Source organism: Vidua macroura, chromosome 18, assembly GCF_024509145.1.
Source record: "Vidua macroura isolate BioBank_ID:100142 chromosome 18, ASM2450914v1, whole genome shotgun sequence".
Classification (NCBI taxonomy): domain Eukaryota; kingdom Metazoa; phylum Chordata; class Aves; order Passeriformes; family Viduidae; genus Vidua; species Vidua macroura.
In genome coordinates, this window is record NC_071588.1 from 4,911,944 (window position 1) to 4,933,853 (window position 21,910).

The 21,910-nt window shown below is 59.3% G+C and overlaps 1 protein-coding gene across 2 annotated transcripts in view; it reads left to right on the forward strand.

Annotated features, from left to right (window-relative positions):
• SEZ6L (seizure related 6 homolog like) overlaps positions 1-17,412 on the forward strand; it is a 35,914-nt gene extending 18,502 nt beyond the window's left edge. Inside the window, exons 2-17 of one of the 2 annotated variants that reach the window (XM_053993579.1) lie at positions 3,847-4,569; positions 5,197-5,330; positions 8,650-8,842; positions 9,355-9,540; positions 9,927-10,092; positions 10,795-10,961; positions 11,454-11,648; positions 11,733-11,871; positions 13,529-13,725; positions 14,788-14,982; positions 15,198-15,389; positions 15,612-15,806; positions 16,145-16,177; positions 16,299-16,413; positions 16,597-16,699; positions 16,982-17,412. In XM_053993579.1, the coding sequence (XP_053849554.1) occupies positions 3,847-4,569; positions 5,197-5,330; positions 8,650-8,842; positions 9,355-9,540; positions 9,927-10,092; positions 10,795-10,961; positions 11,454-11,648; positions 11,733-11,871; positions 13,529-13,725; positions 14,788-14,982; positions 15,198-15,389; positions 15,612-15,806; positions 16,145-16,177; positions 16,299-16,413; positions 16,597-16,699; positions 16,982-17,011 (2,963 nt within the window). In that variant the 3' untranslated portion in view covers positions 17,012-17,412. The remainder of the gene's footprint in view (positions 1-3,846; positions 4,570-5,196; positions 5,331-8,649; positions 8,843-9,354; positions 9,541-9,926; positions 10,093-10,794; positions 10,962-11,453; positions 11,649-11,732; positions 11,872-13,528; positions 13,726-14,787; positions 14,983-15,197; positions 15,390-15,611; positions 15,807-16,144; positions 16,178-16,298; positions 16,414-16,596; positions 16,700-16,981) is intronic. The other variant, XM_053993580.1, reaches the window with a different exon arrangement.
• The last annotated feature ends 4,498 nt before the right edge of the window (positions 17,413-21,910 follow it).

Sequence of the window (21,910 nt, forward strand, 5' to 3'; positions counted from 1 at the left end):
CCCCAGCCCTGGGATGGGGCTGTGCCCTGCTGCCAGCTCCCACACACAGCCCAGGCTCGGCACCGGCGCTTCCGCCTTGGCTAAGTATAACATGTGGGGGCTGAGGCTGGTTGGAGACATCCTCCCTGGAGTGCAGCTTCCTGCAGTGTTTGCACACACCCAGGCACGGCCCAGAATAGTCCTGGAGACGAGCTGTCCTTCTGTGTTAAGGTCACTTTGTGCTCCAAACTGTCCTGGCCCAGCCTGGCCCAGCCTGCAGGAGCAGCTGCTGTGCAGAGCACAGAGCCCCCCGTGCCACACTCGGGGGTAGCCAGGGCTGCAGGGCCACCAAGGAGGTTTCCATGGATTTGGAGAAGGCTTTCCAGTGCCAAACTGCCCTCAGAGAGGTCCTGATCGAGGCACAAGATAAATCCCTTGTGCATCTCAATAGTGTTTATTTCCTCCAGGTTAGATCGAAGTCAAACGTGACCATGGCTATTCCAGCAGCTCCAGATTGATCACCTGTGCAGAGCAGGATGGGTTTTGGCAGCTGGGGAGGGTCCTGTGTGGCCATGATCACCCCATGGACCTTGGGGGTGGTGGAATGGCTGTTGGAATTCAGATCAGTGTGGAAAGGATCCCACTAAATCCCACCTTGGCCCTGCAAACGTGGAAACCCACTGCAATCCTTCCTTAAGGATGGGGATAATCAGTTCTGCTTCCCAAATGGGCTCCAGGCAGGAATGGGTGGGCAGGGGGCTGAGTGGGCAGGGGGTTGTGGGGGTTGTAGGAACTGTAGGGCCTGTGGGGCCTGTGGGGCCTGTAGGGGCTGTAGGGCCTGTGGGGGCTGTGGGGCCTGTGGGTGCTGTGGGTGCTGTGGGTGCTGTGGTGGCTGTGGGTGCTGTGGTGCTGTGGGGTCTGTGGGTGCTGTGGGGCCTGTGGGGGCTGTGGGGCCTGTGGGGGCTGTGGGGCCTGTGGGGCCTGTGGGGGCTGTGGGGTCTGTGGAGGCTGTGGGTGCTGTGGGGGCTGTGGGTGCTGTAGGGGCTGTGGGGGCTGTAGGTGCTGTGGGTACTGTGGGTGCTGTGGGTGCTGTAGGGGCTGTGGAGGCTGTGGGTGCTGTGGGGTCTGTGGGTGCTGTAGGGGCTGTGGGGTCTGTAGGGGCTGTAGGGCCTGTGGGTGCTGTGGGGCCTGTGGGTGCTGTGGGTACTGTGGGTGCTGTGGGTGCTGTAGGGGCTGTGGGGGCTCTGGGTGCTGTGGGGCCTGTGGGTGCTGTGGGTACTGTGGGTGCTGTGGGTGCTGTGGGTGCTGTGGGGCCTGTGGGTGCTGTGGGTACTGTGGGTGCTGTGGGTGCTGTAGGGGCTCTGGGTGCTGTGGGGGCTCTGGGTGCTGTGGGGGCTCTGGGTGCTGTGGGGTCTGTGGGTGCTGTGGGTGCTGTGGGTACTGTGGGTGCTGTGGGTGCTGTAGGGGCTCTGGGTGCTGTGGGGGCTGTGGGTGCTATGGGGTCTGTGGGTGCTGTGGGGGCTGTGGGGCAGCACCGAGGCCCATGGGGAAGGAGCAGGGCCTGGCAGCCCAGGGAGCTGCTGGAGCACAGCTTTGGGGGTGGCGATCAATCAGGAGCTGAGATCGACAATCAGTTCTCTTTCTGATAATGTGGAATAAGCCCTTATTGATCCCGGATGCCCCGTGCCTGCCCCTCCCCTGCTCCAGCCCGGCTGTGTTCCGCCCTCTCCGCCGCCCTGGAATGCATTTGCCCTTTACAAAGTGCAGCGTGTTTAGTGTCTCATTAAGGAGTCGCTTTACAGAGTGTTTTATTTCATGCTTTGTTAAGGACAGAATCGAGTAAATGCATCCTGGCAAAGGATCTAATAAGGAATTAGACAGCTTTCCAAAAGCATAAAATATGGTTTAAAGGCACAATCCATTAGGAATTAGGGTTCGTATGACAAATAACCCCGGGATCCAGGGTTGGTGTTTTTGGGAACGCGTCAGCTTTAAGAACTCGGGATTCTTGGCTGTCCTGCTGTGATCCAGTGTCCCAGAATGTCCCAGAATATCCCAGAATGTGCCACTGTGTCCTACCAGCCAGCGAGCCCCCCCCGCTCCCAGGGCAGTGCTTCCTCCCCTCTGTCTGAGATCCCCATCTTCTCCCATCATGGACAAAACCTTTTGCTGCAGAGCCCTAAAACTGTCACCTGGGCCATGGGAGAGCAACCACCGACTGCTCCTCCCGGGCTTGGGGTGGGACAGGAAGAGAAGAGCCTTGGAGAGCCCTGCAAAACTTCTCAGGGAAGGAGATCTGCCACTGGCATGGCCTTGGGGACATTCCCCTCCATCAGCCCATGGCAGGGTGCCCATGGAGGCTGAGATCAGCCCAGGGTGGGATGGAGAGGGAAGCAGAGGCACTGAGAAACAAGCAGAGGGTGTGGAAGCTCCTGGTCTGCTCCTCCAGAAGTCTGGGGATACTGAGGCACCAGCCTTCCTGCGGGGAGATTATTCAGAGCTGACACAAGCTGATGGTTGCAGATGATGTGTGTGAAATGTCTCCTAATGTGCTCGGGAATCGGTGATGGATTTGCTGAACCACTTGCTGATTAAGGAATTAATGCTTTAACTTGTGGCAAAGGCCTGGGGCCGGGACAGGTTCGCTGGTGGCTGCAGCAGGGTGGTGGCACAGGGTGAAGTGGCTTGGGGCAGGCACAGCTCTGTCCCAGGGGCAAAGGACCAGCCCAGGCACCAGCAAAGTGTCCAAGGACTCTCCTGGACCCAGGAGCAGTGTAGGGACTGCCAGAGTTTTGGCAGCTCCATCCTTCAGGCTAATTATCACCAGCTTTTGCCTTTCCCTGTTGTGTTCCTTATCTTTGGTTCTTGCCAGAAACTGCTTCTATTTTCCAGAAGATGGAGCAAAATCGGTTTTCAGCGTTGCTCAGTCCCTCTGCACAGGCTGCTTGTGCCCTCCCTCGGGCCCCCTGGGCAGTGTCACCCAGTGTCCCTGTGTTTCAGGATTCAAATACAAAAGCTCCATTTCCCCCCCCCCCCCTTTCATTTCTAATCCTACCTCAATTAGCAGAATTTGAAACAGAAAACATCAAGTTAAATGCAACCCAAGAGCTGTGCTTTTGTTTAAAGCACCTGCACTACCAACGTGAGCCGAGGTTTACCTGGAGTCTGCTTGGGAAGGAAACCCTGACTGCTGCTCCATCCCGTGGAGAGCTGGTGCTGTGGTGGCCACACGTCCTGGCTGCCACCACGGGCACGTCACAGCAGCTCGAGCTGCTCTAGGGCTCAGTCAGTGCCTGGGCAGCCCCAGGCCAGCAGTGGGGCTGGGGGATTGCAGACCCCCTGTGCCTACAGAGGGACAGAGACCCTGCATTCCACAGGCTCCAGGGGACATGAAGGGGCTGGAATTATGGTCTTTAAGTACCGTGCATTAAGTGCTTTCCCTGGCAACTGTTGTTTCCATGGAAAGCGTTGACTCTCGGGCGCTCGGAGCTCTTGGCAGCATCTCACAGAGCTCACGGGGAATTCCAGCCCATGGATCACAGCCCGGTCACCCCACGGTGGGGGATAAATCTGTATTTATGCAATTACCCCCTGGCCAGAGTGGTGCAGGGTGGCTTTGGTAACTGGCTCTTTCCTGCCCATCCCAGTTCTCAACAAATGTTGGGTTGAGTTTGCCCAACACGGCGGTGCCTGAGGGGGCTGTGCCGAGGCGGGTGTGTTGTGCTGTGGGGGCCGGTCGTTCCTTCTTTGGGAAGTGGTGGGTGTTCCCACAGCTTCCCAGGGGGCTGATTTCACACCAGCAGCACACAAAATGTCTAATTTCGTGTCCAGATTTGCCCAAGTCCCACTTTTCCCTGTTTCTTGCAGACAGCGGATCGGGGGCAGTGCTGGTGCCGGCCAGCCCGGACCCTCCGGCTGCAGATGAATCCCTGGAGAAGACGGGCGGTGCAGCTGCAGAGATTGGGCACGGCACGGGTTTGACTGGTGGAGCTGAGGATTTTGGGCATGCTGTGGGTTCAGACCCTGGCGCTGGGGAGCTGGGGCAGGGCACTGCCCTCAACCTCCTGCCGGCCCCAGAGAAGACCACGCCGCTCCTGCCTACGGCCACTGCTGCCCCCAGACCTGATGCCAAACAAACTTCCCCTGTCAAGAAAAAGCCACCGACTCTAAAGCAAGTAAACACGGGAAGGAAGCACCCAAGGCTGAAGCCCACCCTGGCAGGTCCCCCTGGGACTGCCTCCCCAGCCAGCCCAAGGAGCTCCAGGCTCCCCACAGCCACCCCAGGGCTGCGGGTGCCAGCAGAGGACACGGAGCAGAGCCCCCCAGAGCTGCCCTGGGTGGAGCAGGCCACCACCAGCCGCCCCACGCTGCAGATCTCCCCTTCCACCCTGCCCCCAGCCCTGCCCCAGCCCTTCCCTGACAGCACGGGGGATGCTGGAGAGGCTCCGACCTCAGCTCCCACTGGCGCTGCCATTATCCCAATAAACGGTGCGGAGAGGGACGCGCACAGCTCTGCGCCGGAGGAGAGCCAGGAAACCACCACGTCCACCATCGTCACCACCACCGTCACCACCACGGAGCCCACCCCAGGTGAGCTGAGCTGAGCACGGGCACGGGGCTGTGGCACTGCTGGGGAGCACAGCACACCTGTGTTTAGGCAGCCCCCCAAAATCAGGATACCACCCGGGTTTGGGGGCTGCCTAAAATCTGCTCTTCATGCACTTTATGACTGGAGGGATGAAACACTTGTCCTGGCTGGGAGAGCTGGGAGAAGGCTCCAGGAAGAGCTTAGAGCTCCTTCCAGTTCCTAAAGAGTCTTCAAGAGAGCTGGAGAGGGAATTTAGACAAGGGCCTGGAGTGTCAGGAAAGGGGGAATGGCTTCCCACTGCCAGAGAGCAGGGTTAGATGGGATATTGGGAAGAAATTCTTCCCTGTAAGGGTGGGGAGGCTCTGGCAGAGGTTGCCCAGAGGAGCTCTGGCTGCCCCTGGGTCCCTGGAAGTGTCCAAGGCCAGGTTGGATGGACCTTAGAGCAACCTGGGGTAGCGGAAGGTGTCCCTGCCCATGGCAGGGATTGGGCTTTAGTGTCTCTTCCAACCCAAACCACTCTGGGATTCTGTAATTCCGTGGGATCATTGGTGGGGCAGGGACTGCAGTGCTGGGTTTTGGGGTGTGGGAGTGAAGTGCCCTCGGTGTGACCCCACTGTGTGTCCCCTCAGTGCTCTGCAGCATGAGCTTCCACGACCCCGAGGGCTACATCGACTCCACGGATTACCCCCCGCTGCCCCTGCACGGGTACCTGCAGTGCACCTACAACGTCACCGTCTACACCGGCTACGGCGTCGAGCTCCAGGTGAGCCGTGCCTTGGGGTGTCCCCACAGCCAGACCCACTGGTCACTGCAGCACATGATGCCAAGCCTTGGGCACCTCTGCCCTGGGCACCTTCACTTGATAAAATAGCCCTTTCCAGGGAAAAAAATAGATTTTTTTTTTTTTTTTCTGAGGCTTTGTAATAAATGAACTCGGTGAGGGAGCTGGAACATCCTGAATGTCAGCGATGATCAAACTCTTTAAATGTCACGCAATTAATTTAACCAAGAGGCGCTGGCAGCAGGTTGTTAAAAAGGCATTTGGTAGGATGGGGCCACCAGCTCCTTGCCCTCTTCACCCCCATTTGCTGGGAGGGGTTTGGGTGGCTCTGAGGGTGCAGGAAGCCCAGGAGGGCAGCCCAGGTTCCTTCTCTGGCTGGTGCAGGTGCCCAGCAAGCACCCATCCATCAGAGCAGGGGTGCACCATTGCACCATCAGCAGCCCCTGGTGAGGCTGCAAGCAGGGCAGAGACCTCTGCACATTCCAAGCCCTCTCCAGGTGAAAGCAGCCCAGGGTCTCCATGCTGCCTGCAATCCTTTCTTCCTGACACCATTTGTTTCTCCATGTCACCATTTGCATCCAATTTAAATGCCTTCGCTTTGAATTTGTGTAATTAAAAGTGTGCATTAAAAGCAGCTGGAGTTCCAGCGGGGTTGTCCCTGCTGTCCCCCTGGTGGGCACAGGCAGGGGCTGGCCACCAGGCCACAGTGGCTGCCAGCCCTGGTGGGGAGGTTGCCCTGGGAGCAACAGTAGTGCAGATTGAGCACTGGAGAGTCTGAGCAGCTCAGCCACTTCTCCATGGCAGTGGAAAAGGAACTGGACACAAAACTGTCTCCTCAGATCCACAGGGTGCTAAAGGCAGGCTGCTCTGCTGGAAATTCGCCTCTGTCCATAATCCATCAGGTGACACCACTCCTGACCTCACTCTGTTGCGAGCTGAGGTTTTAATGGAGCATAAAATTGGCCTCTCCACCCCCACAAGCTTTGCATTTTGCTTTGCTGATGCTTTGGAGCATTTCAGACAAATTAAATCACAACAGCAGGTCGGTGCTGGTGGAGCATGGCCTCATCTGCAGCTGGCAGTGCCCTGTGCTGCAGCACCGTGGCCTCGGGGCTCCGAGGTGAATTCCAAAGGGAAGGGACTGGAATACCCGGGATGTGGGGTATGAGGTCCCAAAGAGGGGTTTGGATTTGATTCCCAGCTCCTGCAGCGGGGAGGTGCTGCCTCTTACCCTGGGGATCTCATTAAAGGCATCTGCAGGAGCAAAGAGAAGCCCCTGGGACAGGACCTGCAGGGCAGTCACTCTCCCTGCAGGGGCTGTGCGACAGCCTGGTGGTGGCAGGAATGCCTGTAGCATTCCAGCCCTGCCCAAAACTGCTCCTGCAGGCACTGTGAACCATGCAGAAGGACACAGGGACACTTCAATTCCTTTGGAGCCAGACCCTCACTCACTGCAGGGAAATCTGCCTTTGGGGAGGAGTGAGCACAAAGCCTGGATGTCAGGCATGGTCCCGGGAAAGGCTGGGAGCTGCCCTGGGCTGTGTGAGAGCTCAGGGTCCCTGCTCAGCTCACTGCCCCTCCCTGCCCCCTTCTCAGCATTTCAGGGAGAGCTGTGTCCCTGCCTGTGCCACGGCAGCCCTGGGAGCTGGGAGCAGCCAGCTCTCCGAATGCTTCGTGAAATTATATTTATTTTTAAAATTCTTGAATCTTCTTGGCAGGAAATCGAATTTCCCTAAAGAGGTTTTTCCAGTGGGTGAGCGAGGCTGGAAGGCTGACTCGAGGATCCCTCCTGCCTTCCCAAGGCTCTGGAGGAGCTGCTGTGGGTGCAGGCTGTGATTGAAGTCAGAGCCTGTGCTCCCAGCCCCTGGCAGGAGCTCGCACATATGGTCCCTCTCGCAGGGCTGACGGTCCCTGGCACGGGGCCATGGCAGCGTCTGCACTTGCTGGTTACTCCAGGCTCCTCTGGGAATGCCAGCCTGATGCTGGCACAGGGAATGGCACTTGTGGTGACACCCTGCTCCCCTGGCTTCACCGAGGGGAGGATGACGGTGGAACTGAGTGTGTGTGTGTCCCATGACACCCAGCACTGCTCCCCAGCTTCCTCCCTTCTGCAGAGCTCTGCCTGCTCCAGCTGCTCCCCCAAATCTCCTTCCCAATTTCTCAGAGTGATTTGGCTCTGTGTCATGTGCGTGGTGCCACCAGCACTGGAGGGAGCCAGCTGGGGAACAGGTTTGGCTTCAAGCGATTGCAGAACAAAATCTGTTAGAGACACCTTGGAAAAATCTTTGCAGGGATCCAGACCCAGCTGGAGAAGCAAAGCTCTGTCCCAGTGGGAGCTGGGGGAAATTGTTGGTGTCTATGGAGCCCACTTGAATCCCTGGACTCCAAATAATTCACCCAAATAACACTTAATTCATCCCATTTATTAATAATCAGATCTGTGCCATCCCACCAGCCACACTGTGTGCTGGCCATGCTGGGGGGCACTTTCTGGGACAATATCTGGAAAAGAAGAAATGACCCAGAGCAGGCTGGGGGTCAGAGCTGCATGTGGCCCATGCTCCAGAGAATGCTTTTCCCTGCCAGGACCCAGCTGGAAAAATAAGGCAAAATCAGCTGCTCTTGGATTGAAACATGGGCTGGGGTGAACCCAGGCATGCTCTGAACCAGCCTAGGGCTGTTAATCCAGCTTTGCAGCGAGGAATGAACTTTTCCAGGGATCTTCCTTCAGGAGCAGGCTCAGGATGCTGAGGGCTGGGGGTGGCTCCGTGCAGTGTCCTTGGAGTAGGGCACATCCCAGCCCTGTGTGCCAGGGGGAGGTGGGCACGGCGGTGACAACAGCCACAAATCCCTGCAGTCACAACATCGTCGGGAGCGCTCCCAATCACGGCTGGGCTGGTGCTAAATATAGAGCCCCGGGCCTCGCACACTCAGGGAAACAAACGGTCTGATGAGCATCTTTCTGCTGAAATATGAGCCCATTTATTAAGCTAAATGGACGTGAAATGTAAATGTGAGGTTACTGCTCAGCTATTTCCAAATAATAATTAAAGCCTTTTGGAACTACTCATTAGATGCACTTGATGTGTGGCTCCCCAAGCGTTCCCCAGTGGGGTGAGGGATCCTGGGGAGGTTTCCTGGTGCACGGGGTGGGTGGTGAGCACCAAACCCTGAGGAGTGCCCTGGGTTTGTTGCAGCACTGGGCTGGTGCGATGCTCTGCGGGTGGGTGTGATGGGCTGGGATGTGACCACTGGGGTCCCCGCTCTGCCCCCACAGCTCACAGGTCTCTGCTCCTTGCAGGTGAAGAGCGTGAACCTGTCGGACGGGGAGGTGCTGTCCATCCGTGGCGTGGATGGCGATGCCCTGGTGGTCTTGGCCAACCAGACCCTTCTGGTGGAAGGCCAGGTGATCCGCAGCCCCACCAACACCATCTCCGTCTACTTCCGCACCTTCCAGGACGACGTGGTGGGGACCTTCCAGCTCCACTACCAGGGTGGGTGTGACCCTGACGTGGCTAGGGGGGTTTGGGGTCAGTCCCACTTGGCTGCAGGGTCCAACCCTGCACAGTGGGCTGTGCCCCCACAGACCAGCCACACTCCTGTTTCACCGCCTGCCCATGCTCAGAGCACGGGCTGGGGCGGGTCGAGGTGTTGTGCCCAGGGTAGAAGGTTCAGTGTGCCTCGATGTCCCCAGCCCCGGTGCTGGCTGTGCCTCTCACACCCGCCTTGCCCCGTTTCCTTCCCCGTGCAGCAGCTCCTCCTGCACACACTCTGCCAGTCTATTTTTTACCTTGCAGAGCTTTAAAAAATAAATGAGTTCCAGTAAATTATTTTTAAAATAGAAACTGGGTCTGGGCAGGAGCGGTAACAGGTGGGGAAGCAGCGGCAGTGGGGGGTTGGTGGTGCTCTGCCGCTGCTCTGTGTGACACATGGGCACATCCAGCATGTCCCCACGGGGTGGCTGGGAGCAGCTGAGCCCTGAGCTCCCCATGTGCGCCTGTTCCAGTGTTTATGCTGAGCTGCAACTTCCCACGGAGACCTGACTTCGGAGACGTGACAGTGATGGATCTGCACTCGGGTGGCATCGCTCACTTCCACTGTCACCTGGGCTACGAGCTGCAGGGCCCCCGCATGCTGACCTGCATCAACGCGTCCCGGCCGCACTGGAGCAGCCCCGAGCCCATCTGCTCAGGTACCTGCACATCCCAGCCCCGTGGTGGGAAACTGGGTCCCAGCGAGGAAAACATGAGTCCCTTTCTTTGCCCCATGAGATGAATGTGGTCTTGGTGGGGTGTGGAGCAATGCCCAGCCCTGCACAGAGTATGGCCTGAGGTGCCTCAGGTGGTCAGGCAGTGACAGCAGAATCTGAACCCTCGTTAGGCAGCAAAGGGAAAGGAAATTAAGATTTTATGTGTGTGTGTGAGTATGAATATGCATTTATGAGTATAAATACGTACAGACAGAGCAAAGCAGAGCCAGGCAAGAGGTTTGTGCGCTGGGCACTCTGAGGAGAGCTGGGCAGAGGGGAGCACAAATGCCACTGTGCCCGTGCCAGCAGGGCTGTGCTCTGTGTTGCAGCTCCCTGTGGAGGGACAGTCCACAATGCCACCATCGGCCGTGTGCTGTCCCCCAGCTACAGCGGGAACCAGTCTGGCAGCATGTACTGCGTGTGGGCCATCGGGGCCCCCCCGGGCCAGAAGCTGCACCTGCACTTTGAGAAGCTCCTGCTGACCGAGAAGGACAGGTGAGGCTCCAGGAGCTGTTTCTTCACAGCCCTGGGACTGCAGAGAGATCCCAGGGGGTTCCAGGGGGCTTATTCTGCACAGGGTGAGGAGCAGGGCCTTTTGCTTGGCACTAAATATAGAAAAATGGAATTATTTGGGTTGGGAAAGCCCTCTGAGATCATTGAGTTCAACTGTTCCCCAGCACTGCCAAGGCCACCACTAAACCATGTCTCCACATTTACACGGCTGTTAAACCACTCCAGAAATGGGAACTCCACCACTAACCCTGGCTGCCTGTTTCAATGCTTGTCAGCCCTTTTGGGAAAGAAATTTTCCCTGATATCCAGTCTAAACCTTCCCTGACACAAGCCATTTCCTCTCTTCCTGTCCCTGTTCCCTGGGAGCAGAGTCTGACCCCCCCAGGCTGTCCCCTCCTGTCAGGGAGTTGTACAGAGCCAGAAGGTCCCCCGAGACTCCTTTTCTCCAGGTTGAGCCCCTTTCCCAGATTTCTCAGCCACTCCTGGTGCTCCAGCCCCTTCCTCAGCTCCATTCCCTTTCCTGGACACGCTCCAGCCCCTCCATATCTATCTTGGAGAGAAAACCCCGGAATATACCAAAACCTGGATGCTCCCAGCTTGTCCCAGCTGCTCCTCCTCACCCCCCTTGTGTCCGGGTGGGACTCAGGGGCGCTGTCCCGTGTGCCATGTCCCGTGTCCCCGCAGGATGGTGGTGTACAGCGGGGACACCAACCGCTCGGCCGTGCTCTACGACTCCCTGCGCGCCGACAGCGTCCCCTTCGAGGGCGTCATCAGCGACGGCTCCTCCATCAGGATCGACTTCCTCGCCGAGGAGCCCGCGGCCGCCACCGCCTTCAACATCCGCTTCGAAGGTGCTGTGTCCCCGTGCTGGGACCCGACGGCTCAGCCAGGACACCCAGCCCCTGGGGCAGCTACAGACACGTGGCTGCAGGAAGGGTGCTGGCTGTCCCCAGCACGGGCAGGCCTGGTGCCCCTCTGTAGCTCCTGTTGTCATTTAAGTGGGTCCTACTGCAGGATTGTTCCCACGGGATCCCTGTGCCCTGAGCAATCCCAGGGTGGATGGCTTGGCATCCCCAGCTTGGCAAACACTGTGCCTGGCAGTGCCCTGAGCACATCCCTAGTGCTGAACCACCATGGGAGTGGGGTTTGGTTAAGCCTGCATGGCTCAGAACAGATAAATTGTTGCAAATCCTAATTGCCTGTGAAACACTCCGTGGAAGAGTCCATCCACGCAGGTGGGGATGCAGGGGTCAGGTTCTCATGGGGACACCAGCAGGGCCTGGGGAAGCTCAGTGAGAAGGGAGAAGCTCCGTGTCCCTACAGCTAACAGGGATCTCTTCCAGCCTTTGAGCGGGGCCACTGCTACGAGCCCTACATCCAGAACGGGAACTTCACCACCTCCGACCCCACCTACAACCTGGGCACCACCGTGGAGTTCACCTGTGACCCCGGGCACTCCCTGGAGCAGGGCCCTGCCGTCATCGAGTGCATCAACATGAGGGACCCCTACTGGAACGACACGGAGCCGCTGTGCCGAGGTCAGTCCTGCCCGTGGGCGCTGCTGGGTGTGGGGTGACACCCCTGGCTCCCCGCTGGGCCCTGCCTACCCCTTGTCCCCACAGCCACGTGTGGAGGGGAGCTGACTGCCGTGGCCGGGGTGATCCTGTCCCCCAACTGGCCGGAGCCCTACACGGAGGGGGAGGATTGCATCTGGAGGATCCATGTGGGCGAGGAGAAGCGGCTCTTCCTGGACATCCAGCTGTGAGTAGCCCAGGAGCTCAGTGTCTGTCTCTGCCCCAGCAGTGCTCATTTTGCTGCAGTATCCTGCTCCCCTTGCATCCACCGTGGAATCACAGAATCCCAGAAGAGTTTGGGTGGGAGAGACCTTAGAGCTGATCTCATGGGCAGGGACACCTTCCACTATCCCAGGTTCTTCCAAGCCCCTTCCAACCTGGCCTTGGACACTTCCAATGATGGGGCAGCCACAGCTTCTCTGGGCAACCCGTGCTAGGCACTCACCACCCTCACAGGGAAGAGCCTTGCCATGCCCTGTTCTCCCCCTCAGAGCTTCCATAATCCCCTTTGATGCACTTGGTACCCTGGGCAGGACTGAGTGGTGCTCTCTGAGTTCAAAGCACCATTACAGCAGCAGTGAATTGCTGCTCCAATGGCTTTGGAATTCTCCACAGGGAGCAGTGCCACAGCAGCACATGGCCATGTGCTACTGGGGTGACAACCAGCACGTCAGGAACTGAGTCACATGGGGTTAGGAGAGCCTGGAGGCATCCATGGGATGGAAACAGCTCAGTCTTTGGGCTGAATGTGAAATACAGGCACTAAGGGAGCGGAGCCACTCAGCAAGCCCAGGCTGAATGTGCTGGGGTCAGAGGGGAATGGGATCCAATGCCAGGCTGAGAGTTCTTGGCATGGTAATGCTGCTGCTGCAGCGGGAGCCTCCTTTGATGCTATTTTGGGTTTTCAAGAGGAGGACGTGTTTCAAGTAGAGGCTTAGAGTCATAAAGATTTTAAAGCTCCCCATAAAATCCCAAGTCGGAGCTCCCAGCACACCTCTCCCAGCTCTGTGGGTGCTGGGGCTGAGCAGAACTGGAGGCCAAGTGATTTGAAGTCATCAGGCATAAATGTCACTGAGAAAATCGTGTTTGACAGAAAGCAGAGATTTACTACAAATGTCAGCTTGCCATGGGGATTAGCTGGGCTCCCTCCAAGAACATCCCTAATAAAACGTTTGGAGATCAGCTCAGGCATCTCCTGTGTGGCTGGGAGCATCCTGGCGCTCTCCTCTCCCAGGGAAGGGGAGGAGGGTTGTCCCTGCCCCAGTCCTTCCTGTGCCACCCGGCAGCAGGGCCCTGGTGCCGGCTGTGCTGCCAGCCCTGGGGAGCCTTGCTGGGGCGTGGACACGGCAGGACAGCGAGCGGGGAAGGGGTGTCACTGCCCACCCTTGGGGTCGATGTGATGGTTCACCCACGCTGCCAGCCCCGGGCACCCAGAGAACCCTCCCGACACCAGAGCTGTGTGTCCCCTGGCGTGTGCCTCCATCCCCTGCCCTTGGCCTTGGAGTTGGGGGGAGAGCAGCGAGCCCCTCCATCCCCTTCGGCTCCAGGGCAGCCGCATTCCCGAGGTGGACGGAGGCTGCAGCCATCCCTGCCCGGTGTCCCCGGCCATCCCCGCCATCCGCGGGCCGCCACTGCGCTCTGGTGGCCGCGGGGACAAGCGCGGCTCCGCCGAGACCGGCACTTCCAAGCGCGGGGTGCCGGGAGCCGCCGGCACCGCCCGGCCTCGAACCCCCCGGAGGGAGGTGACCCAGAGGGAGGTCACCTGGCTGCCCCTTGAGGGGACACTGCTGTGTCCTGCCTGGGCTCCCGGCACACGCAGCTCTTTAACCAAACTCTCCTCTCAGCCTGAACATCACCAACAGCGACATCCTCACCATCTACGATGGGGACGAGCTCTCCTCCCGCATCCTGGGGCAGTACGTTGGCAGCAGCGGCCCCCAGAAGCTCTACTCCTCCAGCCCCGACCTCACCATCCAGTTCCACTCGGACCCTGCTGGGCTGATCTTTGGCAAGGGGCAAGGATTCATCATGAACTATATAGGTACGGGGAGCAGGGTGCTGGTGCGAGGACGTGACACGCAGCCAGCCCAGACTGCCCAGGTGCAGGGTCTGGAAGCAGGGAGTGTCACTGTGGCACCAGCACCCCCTTCTCATCCCACCCTGAACCTCCTGCAGAACCCCCAGCCCAGCTGCAGGTCTCTGGGTCAGTCACTTCTGGGGTCTCCCTGTATGTGTCCCCTCCTTCAGGCTGGCAGCAAGGTGGGTTTGGTCCCTGCTAGCCCTGGTCTGGCCCAGAGGGAAAGAAATTGCTGGAAACAGGGATGCGGGATCCCCACGGACACCCTGTCAGGCAGGGGTGGTCACTGCAGCCAGTCCCTGGGTGGGCCCCTGAGATGGATGTTCCCATCTCTGTGCTCCAGAGCAGCTCCTGCACACATCTGTTCCATGGTCCTTCAGGGCAGCTGTGCCTGCCAGGCTGGGGCTGTGGGTGCCCACGGCAGGGACAAGGACTGAGAGAGGCATTCCATCCCCATGGCTGCCTCTCCCCCACCCTGCTTCCCATGCCAGACTCCTTCCAGGCATGTTTTCCTTGCACTGCTGACAGCCCTGGCTAGGACAAACAGAGCGAGCTGCAATGCAGAGCACCTGGGAGGCTGCAGGGCCCTCCTCGGTGCTCTGCAGGACACGGGGCTGGGGAGGGCAGGGCACAACCCCTCACCTGAGCAAACCAGCCTGGGGGAAGCAGGGAACAAATCCTCCCCTGAGCAAACCAGCTGTGCTCTGACCGTGGCACTGGCACCTCTCCTGCACCCACAGCTGGAGCTGAGCCTGGTGTTCCCAGGTTATCCTGACCCCAGCACAGACATTTTCACCAGCCCTGTAGGGTCAGGGCCGGGGAGGCTTCAAAGAGCCCCTGTCCCCCACTGCTGCCCTTTCCCTGTGCCCAGGGCATGCTGTTCACAGACCAGCTGTGCCATTTGGAGAGCTGTGGGGAGGGACACACCCTTGGGAAGAGCCATGTGTCCAGCTGAGGTGGCTCTGGGGAGGGCTGTGCCATGGGTCCTGCTCGGTGGGTGACAGCCAGAATCCCTCTTGGCTGCAGAGGTGTCCCGCAACGACTCCTGCTCTGACCTGCCCGAGATCCAGAACGGCTGGAAGACCACGTCACACACAGAGCTGGTGAGAGGGGCCAAGATCACCTACCAGTGTGACCCGGGCTATGACATCGTGGGCAGTGACACCCTCACCTGCCAGTGGGACCTCAGCTGGAGCAGCGACCCCCCCTTCTGTGAAAAGAGTAAGTGCCCCACAGGAAGGTGCTGCTGTCCCCGTCCCACTCCCTGTAATGGCACTAGTCCCGCTCTGAGGGGCTCCCAGCTCTGAGGGGCCTCAGCTCCAAGGGGCTCCCAGCTCCAAGGGCCCCCAGCTCCAAGGGGCTCCTGGCTCCAAGGAGCCTCAGCTCCAAGGGCCCCCAGCTCCAAGGGGCTCCCCTCAGCCATCCTCTCTCCCCAGTTATGTACTGCACAGACCCGGGGGAGGTGGAGCACTCCACCCGCCTCATCTCGGACCCGGTGCTGCTGGTGGGAACCACCATCCAGTACACCTGCAACCCCGGCTTCGTGCTGGAGGGCAGCTCCCTGCTCACCTGCTACAGCCGCGAGACCGGGACCCCCATCTGGACATCGCGGCTCCCGCACTGCGTCTGTAAGTCTGGGTGGTCTCTCCTGCTCCCCTGCAGTCCAGCTCCTCTCTGGGGGTTCTGGGTAGCACTTTCCTGCAGCCAGGACCCTGCCCAGCTGTGGGGGGTGGTGCAGATCCTTGGGCTACCTGGAAGCAGAGTGGGGTGAGAGCTTGGGTGCTTCCTCACTGCCCCCAGGCTCATTCTCTCCCTCAGGCTTATCCTGGATGTGTTTCATTCCCTTTCAGCTGAGGAGTCGCTGGCCTGTGATAACCCAGGGCTGCCAGAAAATGGGTACCAAATTCTTTATAAGCGCCTCTACCTGCCAGGAGAGTCCCTGACCTTCATGTGCTATGAAGGCTTTGAACTCATGGGGGAGGTGACCATCAAATGCATCCTGGGCCAGCCATCCCACTGGAGCGGCCCCCTGCCCATCTGCAAAGGTAACAGGGAAGAGGAGGGGGGCAAGGGGACAGCCAACACACCTCTGTCCCCAACCTGGGACAGCCCAGGGACCTTGGTCTGGCTGTAGCCCTGACTGGGAGCTGAACTCAGCTGAGAGCTGGAGCTTCTCTGGATCTGGGCTCTGCTCAGCCTAGCCTGCTCGGTCCTGGCCACATGCTTACAGACACCAAGAGCTTATTAAAAACTGGGAGTTCACAGCGTGGTTTGGGGACCAAATGGGGCAGGGGATCCCAGGTTTGGGTTTCCCAGTAAGCAACAGCTGCCAGCACCCAGTCAAACCCAGCTACAGACCAGTAACTCTCCATCTCTCTTCCAGTGAACCAAGACAGCTTTGAACATGCTCTCGAAGGTGAGTGACGTGCATTTCCTGGATGTGCAGGATGCTGGTGGAGCCTGGGAGGAGGGGGAGAGGCAGCGAGGGGATCACACGGTGCCTGCAAATGCCAACATAATAGATCTTGTCCTTTCAGTAGCAGAAGCTGCTGCAGAGACGTCGCTCGAGGGAGGAAATATGGCCTTGGCCATCTTCATCCCGGTGCTGATCATCTCCCTGCTGCTGGGAGGAGCGTACATCTATCTCACCAGGTGGGGCTGCAGGGGCTGGCACAGAGCGGGGGGCACGGCCAGGGCTGGCTCGGCATCGCCCTCGGCAGCCACACGCCCCGGGCATAGTGCTGGGAGTGCTCTGGGGTGGCCGGGGCGCTGGGAGGAGCTGGAGTGGGGGGATCTGGTTTTGGAATCAGTCCGTGACCCCGCCTCTCCCCGCAGGTGTCGGTACTACTCCAGTCTCCGCCTGCCCCTCATGTACTCCCACCCCTACAGCCAGATCACGGTAGAAACGGAGTTTGACAACCCGATTTATGAGACAGGGGTGAGTCCTGCTGTGCCTGTCGTCCCTAGGGACACTGCTGAGGGGCTTGGCTGGTTGGGCAGCCACGGGATGAGTCCAGCCAGGCTCTGCGGGAGCCCTGAGCAATGGGACACGAGTCCATCCGTGTGCGTTGGGAGGCACGGGGGGCTGAGGCGTCCTGGCTGCGAGGGCATCACTCGCCTGGGAACAAAACCACACCCAGGATCTCTCTCGCTGCCTGGGAATGGGGAGATGATCCTGAAATGCAGCTGCTGCCCTCAACTGGCTTTCTCTTGCTTGCAGGAAACACGAGAATACGAGGTTTCGATATAAGGACAGCGGTAAGAGAGTCTCCAGCAGCGAACTTAATGTGCTCTCATAGAACTTCCTCAGTAACTAATCCAGAGACCACGTGGAGTTTGGTTGGACCCCCGGACCTGCTGTTGTCTTTCCTTTTGCCTCTCTATTGAAGATTTTACTGTTTTCTTCACTGTATTTATTCTATTTAAACTGCGATAGGTGTGCTGCTCAGCCCTGGGCACAGGCAGCAGCTGGAGCCGGGGCAGAGCTGGGTCCTGGTGAGGCCAGGGGGGCACGGGGGCACTGCTGTGTCCCCCTCCATGGCAGAATGTCCCCCTCCATGGCACAGCGTCCCTCGGCACTGCCCACACAGACGCAGGGGGATTTTTGCGGTTCTGATGTTGTTAAAAATTAAAGATGTCTCCATTGCAAGAGCCTGCGGTTGATTGCTGGGAGCTGAGGTAGCCAGGGTCCCCCACAGGGTCCCATCCTGCAGCTCCTGGCTCCCAAAGTGAGACCCTGCCCCGGGGGGCTCGGGGGGCACTGGCACAGGGACTGTCCTCGCTGCAGGGCTCAGGAGAGCACCGGCCAGGGAGCAGGGACAGCCTGGCACACACGAGGTACGTGCTGCTTTCTTTTCCCACTTCGCTTTGGATGTGGAGAGGCAGCGAGCCAGGACTCCGGGGTGATGCTCTGCGGAGAAGCACCAACCAGTGCCACCCAGCCGCCAGCCCAGCGCAGCTGGGAGCCCTGGAAGCCATCCTGGAAGCCACCCTGGAGCCAGCAGAGCTCCCAGCCGGCGCCTCTCTGCCCTCTGCCCGTTGTTCCTCTCCAGCAGCACTTCCCGTCACCCTGCCAGGAGCACCCGGCATGGCCGAGGGTGGCTCTTTGCCCCGCGGCAGCATCTCAGGGTAAGCAGGATGGGCTGGGCTCCCTGGCTCCTGCTGCACGAGGGGCCTCGGCGGGCTGTGCTGTGCTGCCCACCCCTCACCTCCCGGATCCACACCTGGCTGGGTCCCCCAGCCGGGCAGGGGATGAAGGTGGAGGTGTTGGGAAAGAGAGGCAGGTGGGATGTGTGGAGGCTTCAGCACAGGAGCTCTGTGGGGAGCAGAACAGGCAGAAATTGGCCCCTCAGCCCCACCCTTGCCATCCCCTGCACTCCTTCACTGCATCACCCCTGCCAGAGCCACACAGCGGTGGGGACACGGACCCCAAAGGGCCACCACTGTCCCTGTTGTCACCCAGCAAGCCCCTGGGGAAAGCAGTGAAGCCACCACCACGTCCTTGGCTGCTGGTGTCCTTCTTTTGTCCTTGTAGAACAATCGCAGGCGCAGGAGGCTGGGTGAGCTCGGGGTGGTTGGTGCAGCTCTGCGGTGTACAGCTGGGATTTAGGGGTTTTCCTTTCAAAACAACGAATGTGTGTTTGTAATTTGTAATGGTTAAAAAAAAAAAAAAGAGAAGAAAAAAAAGAAAAAAAATGTGCCAAAAAAAATGTACGGAGCATTTCATTTCCCTTCATACATGTCTGTTTTTATAAGAACAATGTGAAAATTGCTGGGATTAAATATTTTTGAACATGATAAAGTAGTTCCGTGGGAAGCTCTAGCGTTCAGTATAACCTTGATAACAATTGTTCTGTATTTTTAAATGTCTGAAATCAGTTTGCAGGCACTCTGGCCGCAGGCTGCAGCCATGCAGGGCAGAGTGAGGGCCGGGCATGCCGCATGCCCCGCTGTGGGATGGTGGCCCAAAGCCACTGGCTTGGCTCTGAGTGCCAGGTCCTGCCTGGTGCAGCCCCACAGTGCCCCCTGCTCCCGTGGCATGGAGGCATCTGAGCCCTGCTGGGGCATGAGGTGACCTGACACGGCCCTGGGGACATCTCCCCTCTGTGGGTCGCCCCACAGGAGCCAGTGCTGGCTCCCCCTGTACCCCCTGAACTCAGCATTGCCCCTTCCTGTGCCAGCCCAGCCCAGTGAGGCACTGGGACCCCACTGGAGACCCTTGGCCCTGTCACGCAGGACATGCAGAAAATTTTGGGGAGCCCTGGTAGCCCAAACCCATTGGGCAGGAGATCTGTGGGGACTCATCCTGCCTGTGCCCTGCTCACCCATCAGCTGCCCAACAACCTGTGGCTGTCACCTGGCAGCTCCCCAAAACTACAGGGAGACCATTGTGGGGACAAGAGGGAGCTGCCTCACCTGCCCCCAGGTGGCTCCACGGCGGCTGCATCCCACACGGAGCAGGCAGGCACAGCTTGGGAGGATCCCGGGACTGGGTGGGAAAAGTCCCCCCCCTGCTCCCTGGGAGCCTCTCCGGGCTGAGCTGCTCCGAGGCGGGAAGAAAGGAGCCCCTACGAGGTTTTCCTCCAGCATCAGGTGTGGGCAGGGCAAGGTCCTGCGGGGGGACCCCGGGTGCCTGCGGGACACCCTGAGCACGGCCCTGCCTGAGAGCGTGGTGGCAGCACGGTGACTGTCACCTCGCCAAGGAGCAGCGCCGCCGGGATACCCCAGCTGGAACAGCATTCCCTGATGCCAACAGCTCCAAGTGTCCCTGGCAGCGGGGAGGGAGGGAGGGCAATGCTCAGCCCACCCCGCCCCACACCACGGGAAATGCCCGGCCGAAGAAACCTGGGGCCTCCCATCTGTCCCTGTCCCTCTGCACCCAAAACAATGCAACAGCGCTGCCCTCCCCAAGCGTGCTTTCAACCAAGGTTACGCTGTGACATCGATAATGGCTTTGCTCAGCAGCTGCCAGGCTAATGCACAGGGGGCGAGGGAGCCAAGGCTCTGATGTAGAGCATTCCTGGGGGAGGGAGATTGGGTTATTTTTGGACAGAGATTGCAAGAGAATTAAAATGAAGGGGAAAAAAAAAAAAAAAAAGCCCTTCATGCTGCCGTTCCTCCTCGGTGACGTAAAGCCGGAGCCAATCTCTGGCCTCAGGCGATGTGCTGCGGATGGAGCTCTGTCTGGGCCCAGCAGCCTCGGCCACAACGGCCTCCCCCTCCCTGGGGCCGGGTGAGGGGCAGAGCAGGGCTGTGCCATGGCAGTCACACGGCTGAGGGACCCCCGAGGTCAGGCATGGAGCAGCAGGGACCCCTTGATTCCTTGCAAGCTGCATTGGAGGCTGGTGAGGCAACAGCATCCCTGTTCAGCCCGGATCAGGCACAGCATCCCTACCCAACCCATGCCAGGCACAGCATCCCTGCCCAACCCATGCCAGGCACAGCATCCCTGTTCAGCCCGGATCAGGCACAGCATCCCTGCCCAACCCATGCCAGGCACAGCATCCCTGCCCAGCCCAGAAGGCTGGGAAAAGCCCTGGGATGCACTTGGCACAGCTCTGCCAGTGACACCCTGGCAGGAGCCCAGTCTGCGGGCAGCCTACTGGCTCCAGTGGTTCCTTCTCCCTTTTCCCGAGATGTCCTCCTGGGGCAGGCACTGCCAGTGTCCTCCCCTCAGCTGTTGCCAAAACTCTGCTTGTGTTCTGCCAGGGCTGGGATTTCCTGGAATGTTTAGGCTGGAGCTGGGACAGTGCTCCTGGAGGGGCCTTCCCTGCGCTGAGGAATCACAGAATCATTGGTTTGGGTTAGAAAGGACCTTTAAAACACATCTTGTTCCAACCCCTTGCCATGGGCAGGGACACCTTCCACTATTGCAGGTTGCTCCAAGCCCCATCTAACCTGGCCTTGGGCACTTCCAGGGATGAAGCAGCCACAGCTCTCTGGACAGCCTGTGCCAGGGCCTCACCACTCCCAGGGAAGAATTTCTTTTCAATGTGCCATCTAAACCTCAATTTCAAGCCAGTCCTCCTTGGCCTGTCACTCCATGCCCTCATCCAAACTCCCTCTCCAGCTCTCTTGCCAGGTTGAAAGCCAGGTTGATCTGCAGGGAAGAGATGAGTGGTGGAGCTGGAGATTGGGGGCTGGTCCAGAGGCAGCAGAGAGCTCAGAAGGCAGAGGCAGGGGAGAAAGGAGGAGAGAGCCCAGAGCCGCGGAGCCAGCGAGTGCCGACAGAAGGATGCGCTGTCTGCCAGGAGCAGGAGCTGTGCCTGAGGCTGGGGGGTCTGGGAAGGAGCAGGGTGGAAAAACTCCCGTTCCTTTCACCCTGCAGCACACAATGCTTCCAGGGCCCTGCAGCAGCACACCGGGCTGGGGATTTTGCTGGTGGGAGCACAGGGAAGTGGCAGAAGCAAGCAGGAGGCAAAAAATGTGCCAGGATGGAAAACAAAGTGCATTTTAGGACTGCCAGGGATGAAGCTGCTCAGAGGAAGCATATGCGCACCTGAGGGGCTGTGCAGGACAGCTCTGCTTCCACTTCCAGAGCCCTGAGCAGTGCCAGATGCGTGCTGCAAAACAAGGCAGGGCTTTCCTTATGCCCTGTGGCGGTGACACGTGTCCCACACGGCTCCACGTGGCACCGCCACAGGGCAGGGCAGGGCAGGGCAGCACTACCAGGGCTCTGCCTGGACCAGGGATCTGCCCGCGGGCAGCTCAGCTCAGCCGCTCACCCGGCAGCAGGGCGATGGAGGAGGGAGGATCGGAGCGCTGGATCCCCTGGGGCTCCCGGAACGGACGGCATTGGCTTATGGGGACAGGAAATGGGTTGAGGAGGAAAAAGGCAAGCAGGAGGACTCACGACAGTTTCTCCACTAGCACTTAAGAGTTGTGAAGGGACGCTCCAAGCTGGGAACAGTCTCCCCCACCATCCCTGGTGCCGCAGCACACCCTCACATCCTCGCTGAGGCATTCCCTGGCTGCCTGCATCTTGGGCATTGCTTCGCTGGGAGCTCCTGTCCCCTGCCTGCCAGATGCGTTCATTCTTGGAGAAAAGCAACCCCTGCAGCCCAGGGGCTGCAGCAGAAGGGGCCGGAATCCCCGGAGCCAGGACTCCCTGCTCCCTGAATCGGTGTGTTCCTGCATCCCTGGAGCCAGA